The sequence below is a fragment of the Anopheles stephensi genome, chromosome X (assembly GCF_013141755.1).
Source record: "Anopheles stephensi strain Indian chromosome X, UCI_ANSTEP_V1.0, whole genome shotgun sequence".
NCBI lineage: Eukaryota > Metazoa > Arthropoda > Insecta > Diptera > Culicidae > Anopheles > Anopheles stephensi.
Window position 1 is genome coordinate 21,435,859 of NC_050201.1, and position 6,974 is coordinate 21,442,832.

The following is a 6,974-nucleotide window of genomic DNA, read 5'->3' on the forward strand; positions in this document are numbered from 1 at the left end:
CTTGGGGTTTCTCTACCTGACGTACCAATTAATTGAAATAAATTTAAAATATTCGTAAACGGTGCGAGGGGAATTTTTGGTGGCATTCCCCCACGTTTCCAGGTACACTCGGCGAAAAATTGTCTATCAAAAATTATATCAAGTGCCGAGTGCATTCTATTTTCGACATTATTTATACCTGCTATAATTAAGCCTATTGAATTCATAACATCCTATTGATATTCCGGCTGTTCTAATTTTACATTGAATTCAATTATTTCCTGCTCACTTCTTATTTTTTCAAAAACAATTCGTTGTTTACAAAACATCTTGCATAGAAGATCCATTTTTACGTCCATTTCTATAATTATTTTGAACATTTGATCAATTTTTTTTAAATTTTCGTCGTCTATTTTACGCGATGGAGAAGCTTCTTGCCGTGGGGATGGGCTAATCGCCAGAGAAGGTCGAGGAAGGGGCGGAGGGGACAAGCGGGTCGGCGGGGTAACTAGCGGCAGTGGCACTGGAGAAACCCTGGTCTGCCGTGGTACCGTCGTAGGCGACACGCTTGTTCGCCGTGGTATCAACGACGGAGGATACTCGGTGGTCCGCAGTGCGACCAACGGCGGAGGGGACAAGCGGGTCGGCGGGGTAACTAGCGGTAGTGGCACTGGCGAAACCCTGGTCTGCCGTGGTACCATCGTAGGCGACACGCTTGTTCGCCGTGGTATCAACGACGGAGGAGACTCGCTGGTCCGCAGTGCGACCAACGGCGGAGGGGACAGGCGGGTCTGCCCCGGAAACACCATGGTCTGCTGTAGTACCGTATTGAACGACGCCCCGATCCGACGTGGTATCAACGACGGAGGGGACACGCCGGTAGTTAGCGGTATCGCCGCTGAGGACACCATTGTCAGCCGTGACCCCATCTTTGGCGGAGACTTGGTGGTTCGCAGTGCAGCCAATGGCGGAGGGGACAACTGGGTCTGCGAGGTGGTCCCAAAACCAACACAAGTCCGGGAAACAACGGGCTTCAAAATTTTGTCGGCCTCCATGATGCCTGTATTTATGAAATACTCATGATAAATATATATGATATCATGATAAATATAATACGTCAACTTCAATAAATGAAGTTTTAAAACACACCTCTGAAAAATCGATCGTTTAGAATCCTTAAAGGGAACACCAGAGCAAACAAAACTAGGAACCAAAAATTTAATACAAGTATTCACACGGTTAAACACGTCTGACCAAAATGCCAACTGCAAACTGTGTGGCTGATTTTCCGTTAGATTCCAAACCACCTCCAGCCGAAACAATTAAAATTTTTTCTTCGCACATACCAAAAGCATGCAAAGCGTGCAACCGAAAATTCGGTAAGCAAAAAAAAAACAAGAAAGCACACACGCGTACACTTCGTTGCTCCAATTCTGTTTGTCACCGACCAATACTGCACACCTTGTAGACGGTAGTTTTTTCAACACCGCGATGGCCTCATGGTAGTGTCAAGAAGCTCCAACACACAGACTCCAGATCGAGACAACTTTGGGTAAGTATGAAAAAAATACTAATTTCTCTTTCCTTTGCAGCACACACGGTAAAATGCCTCACCGTCTGGCTTGTGAACGCAGCAGCTTCGGATAGAGAACGCCACAGACGGAACGACGATACGGGGGGGGGCGAGAGCGAGCAAACACCACAACCACCACAATTCTTCAGAGGCAACACCACCGCCGCCTCTCCATAGAATAAATAAAAAAGCCAGCGAAGTAGCTGGGCACGGGGCAGAGCAGAACAGAAATACCCTGCAAAAGTAAAACTGCCCGGTCTCGAGCCGTTTTTTTGTTTCCTTTTTCATTCATTTTTTTATTCTTTTGTGTGCAAGCAGTCGGTCGCCGATGACCGAGCGATTGGCGGCGACGGCCGCACGATCGGCGCCGATGATGCGTTCGGTTATCATTCGGGGATAAATCTTCGAACGGTCTGCCGCGTTCGAAGATTCGCTCCTTTCTTATTGGAGGGAGCGAGAATCCAATAGGAAAGTCACTCATTTTTGCTAGTAGGGGCGTGTTAGGATGAGGCTAGGATGCGTGTTAGGTTGAGTGCTAGGGGTCTCGAGGACGGACCGCGACAGGGGTCGGACGTGCGTGTTTTATTGTGTCGTAGTAATGAATTGTTATTGTAATAAATTTATATATATTTTTAAAACGATACAACAGTGGCGACGAGGACATTTTAAAAGAAAACCACCTGTGCAAAAGTGAGTGTGTGAAATGAATACTAACGGTGCAGCAAATCAGCAGACCAGCAACAGTGATGAAGCGCGGCCATCGCGCAGCGGCCATCACGGAGAAGTGGAAGGCTTCGGTCAAGCGGAACCTGGAACCGCTTGGATTCACGAACTGTTCCGTCTACAGCATTCGATGATGCAGGAACAGCAGCAGGCATTTATGGCGCAATAGGAGAAACTGATTGCGGAAATTTGGAAGACGGCGCATCTTAAGCAGCCCATGAACGGAGAACAGCTGAGTGATGTGCTGGCAAGCCAAGTGAGAGACTTCCATTTCGATCCCAATGAGAATGCAACTTTTGCCGGATGGTTCTCCCGTTACGAAGATCTCTTTGAGAAGGATGCGAGTAAGTTGGAGGACGATGCAAAGGTGCGGCTGCTGCTGAGGAGGCTGGGGCAAGCTGAACATGAACGGTACACTAGCTACGTACTGCCGCGTAAGCCGAAGGATTTCAGTTTTGCAGAGACTGTAAGTACGCTAAAGGGACTGTTCGGCTCTCGCGAGTCAGGGGTCAGCAAGCGGTTCAAGTGCTTGCAGTTGCAAAAGAACGGGCTGGAAGATTACGTGATGTTTGGCTGCCGCGTTAATAAAAGTGTCGTTGAAGCAGAGCTCGCAAAGCTTTCAGAGGAACAGCTGAAATGTTTCCTTTTCGTGTGCGGGCTGAAGGACGATAAAGACGCAGATATAAGGCTTCGGTTGCTGAGCAGGATTGAAGACAACGAAGAAACCACGTTAACGCAGTTGGTGGAAATGTGTCAAAAGATGGTTACGCTGAAGAGAGACACCGTTATGATAGAGAGTGAGAAGCAGATTAACGTCGTGAATGACGAAAAGTACGTTCGACCCGGTCCAACATGGCAAAGAAATTGCAGAAACATAGGAGTACAGCGTGATACGCAACCGGCCAAATCCACCGCAAAATGTTGGCTCTGTGGTGAAGGACATTATGCCCGGAAGTGCACATATAGGAACTACAAGTGCAGGCAATGTCACAAGTTTGTTCATAAGGCAGGGTACTGCAACGCAGCGGCACGGTTCGTAGCATCGAAATCGCACAGAAAAGTACGAACGGTTATGATGAATATAGTCAGCAGTAACGGAAAAGGTCACGTGAATGTGATTCTAAATGGTGAGCCTGTGAGAATGATGGTGGATACTGGTGCTGATATTTCGATAATATCAATGAAGCAATGGCGGAAAGTAGGACAGCCACCATTATGTCCGTCATCGGTGAAAGCGAAAACGGCGTCGGGTAGCCAGCTGGAGATTAAAGGAGAATTCTGCGCGAATATTTCTTTGAAGCAACAGCTGAAACGATGTATGGTGCGAGTCACTGAAGAGCCGCTGATGATATACGGTGCTGATTTAATGGAAGTTTTTGGTTTATGGAACGTTCCATTGGCGTCGGTGTGCAACCGTGTGTGTGTAGCGACCGAAAGTCTAGAGGCAGTTAAAAGGGAGTTTAGCGGATTGTTCTCCCACGAGCTGGGACATTGCATGAAGGCATAAGTAAGGATGGAGCTGAAGAAGGACGTGGCCCCCGTATTTCGACCGAAACGCCCTGTTTCGTATGCGATGCGCTCCGCAGTAGACGAGGAGTTAGACCGGCTGGAAAAAGCAGGGATCATAACCCGTGTTAATTTCTCAGCTTGGGCAGCGCCTATAGCAGTGGTACGCAAGGCGAACGGATGCATACGTATATGTGGAGATTACTCGACGGGGTTAAACGATGCTCTTCAACCTCACCAGTATCCGATCCCGCTGCCGGAGGACATATTTTTAACGTTGGCGAATTCAGCGATGTTCAGTCAGATCGATCTGACCGATGCTTTCCTTCAGGTTGAGTTGGAACCCGAGTGCAGAGAACTGCTTACAGTCAACACACACCGAGGATTATACGAGTATAATCGACTTCCACCTGGGGTGAAAGTAGCTCCGGGGGCTTTCCAGCAGCTATTGGAGACCATGCTGGCTGGACTGAAGGATGTGGCGGTGTACCTAGATGACATCGTGATCGGCGGAGCTGATGAACACACGCACATCCAGAATCTTCGCGCGGTGCTAGCGAAGTTGCAGGACTACGGTTTCAAAATCAGGCCTGAAAAGTGTAACTTTTTACAAAAGCAAATTAAATATCTTCGTCACATTTTAGATCGTGATGGACAACGCCCGGATCCTGCCAAGATAAAAGCGATTGTGAGCATGCCTTCACCGAAGAATCCTTCCGAAGTTCGCTCATTCTTAGGAGCGATCAATTATTACGGGAAGTTCGTCCCGCAGATGAGGAATCTTCGTTACCCGCTTGACGAGCTGCTGAAGAAAGATGGGCATTGGCATTGGAGTCAGGATTGCCAACAGGCCTTTGAAACGTTTAAACGCTTGCTTAGCTCAGATCTGTTATTGACGTACTATGACCCGAGGAAGCCGATAATTGTAGCAGCAGATGCGTCGTCAGTGGGTGTGGGGGCTACGATTAGCCATAAAATGCCGGACGGCACGATTAAGATAGTTCAGCATGCATCTCGCGCACTTACGAAAACTGAGACGAATTATAGCCAGCCAGACCGTGAAGGGTTAGCGATAATCTACGCGATTACTAGGTTTCATAGAATGATCTTTGGGCGGCGCTTCACGCTTCAAACAGATCATGCGCCCTTACTGCGTATTTTTGGCTCACATACTGGAATACCGGTTTATACCGCGAATAGGTTACAACGCTGGGCTTTAACATTGCTGCTATATGATTTTAGCATAGAGTACGTGTCTACAGAGAAATTCGGAAATGCGGAAGTGTTGTCGCGCTTGATAGCGAACCATGAGAGGCCAGATGAGGATTATGTTATTGCATCGAAACAGATAATGATATCCAAGCCATGATTGGCAGCGTTACGCAAATAATGCCAATAACTTTTGAAGAAGTTTTGAGTGAAACTAACAAAGACCCGATATTGAGAGAGGTTAGGAATTACATCGTGAATGGATAGCCAAAGAAGAAAATGGTAAATCAGGAGTTGCGAAATTTCCACGGCAGGAGTGAGTCTCTGTCGACAGTAAACGGATGTTTGCTTTTTGGTGAGCGATTAGTAGCCACAAAGAGAGAGATACTTACTGCAGTTAAGGGCCATCCCGGAATGGAAAAATTGAAAGCACTAGCAAGAAGTTATGTATATTGGCCCGGGATAGACCGTGAGATAGAGGAGAAAGTGAGAAGATGTCAGCGATGTAGGGCAGTTGCGAAATCTCCCGCTCTTAGTAAACCCATCCCTTGGCCAGAAGTAGCTGCTCCGTGGCAGCGTGTACATGTTGATTTTGCGGGGCCTCTCGATGGAATGTATTACTTGCTAGTAATCGATACATTCACTAAATCGCCAGAGATAGTAGCGACTACAACCATGACAGCAAAAACAACAATCAGGATTTTACGGGAAATATTTAGTCGTTTTGGGATGCCGAATGTTTTAGTGAGCGATAATGGGACGCAGTTTACAAGCACGGAATTTGAGCTATTTTGTACAATAAACGGCATTGAGCATTTGCGAACAGCCCCTTTCCATCCGCAATCCAACGGACAAGCGGAAAGATTTGTTGATACTTTTAAGCGAGCACTTAGGAAAATGGAGGGGGAAGCTGGTTCAGTACAAGAAGCCGTGGATATTTTCCTAATGACGTATCGTAGCACGCCACATAAATTGTTAGAACGAAATCAGTCGCCAGCAGAATTGATGTTAGGCCGTAGATTGCGCACGTGTATGGAGCTTTTGCGACCAACTATGAATGTAAGCTCAGGCGTTAAAGTCGGTGAACCGCTTAGGAAATATGAACGTAATGATCTCGTCTACGCAAAACAGTATTATCGGAATAAGTGGAAGTGGGTAGCCGGAACAGTTAGGAAACGATTAGGTTCGGTGATGTAAGAGATAGTCACGGAAGAAAACAGATTTCTGCGTTCCCACATTAACCAGATGCGTTCACGTGTGTGTGATGAAAGAAGACAAGGAAGGTCTCATATCCCCGATGGGTCCAAATCGTATCAGATGTTAGACGTGTTGCTAGATGCTTGGGATATAACATTGAATGGAACAATAGAAAGTAGACAGGAAAACGCTGAATCAAACATAGAGATAGCTAGATAACGTGACAGAGAATCGTCATCGTCAGCGTCGTTCCCAACATCCTCATCGTCTTCACCGTTGTTGTTGTCGTCAACGGTACAGTCAGACAGTCCAACATCGTCGTCCTCAGAAGAGGTAAGATCGGCGACATCTCCAGGTTTTGCTACAGCCGACAGTGGATCATCAACGCCGGTACAGCCTCTACGACGCTCTACGAGGATTCGCAGATCGCCTCAGTGGATGGAACCATACCGCCGGTATTAGTGGGGGAGATGTTGCATACGATAGACTGCCTACCCCTGAGACCGAAGTGGTGAGTGCCGCTCGTGGGAGACACTCATCAGTCTCCTAGTGATGCGTGTTAGGATGAGGCTAGGATGCGTGTTAGGTTGAGTGCTAGGGGTCTCGAGGACGGACCGCGACAGGGGTCGGACGTGCGTGTTTTATTGTGTCGTAGTAATTAAGTGTTATTGTAATAAACTTATACATATTTTTAAAACGATACAACAACAAGATTTTCCAAAGTACATTTTAAAAATCATTCAAAGCTACCTTCCGACCTTCCGAATCCGATCAGAGCCCTACAGTA

At 47.1% G+C, this 6,974-nt stretch overlaps 1 protein-coding gene across 1 annotated transcript; it reads left to right on the plus strand.

The window, feature by feature from the left end:
* Positions 1-5,147: 5,147 nt before the first annotated feature.
* LOC118506375 (uncharacterized protein K02A2.6-like) lies at positions 5,148-6,187 on the plus strand. The gene has a single exon (XM_036043443.1). The coding sequence runs from the start codon at positions 5,270-5,272 to the stop codon at positions 6,185-6,187; it is 918 nt and encodes a 305-aa protein (XP_035899336.1). The 5' UTR covers positions 5,148-5,269.
* The last annotated feature ends 787 nt before the right edge of the window (positions 6,188-6,974 follow it).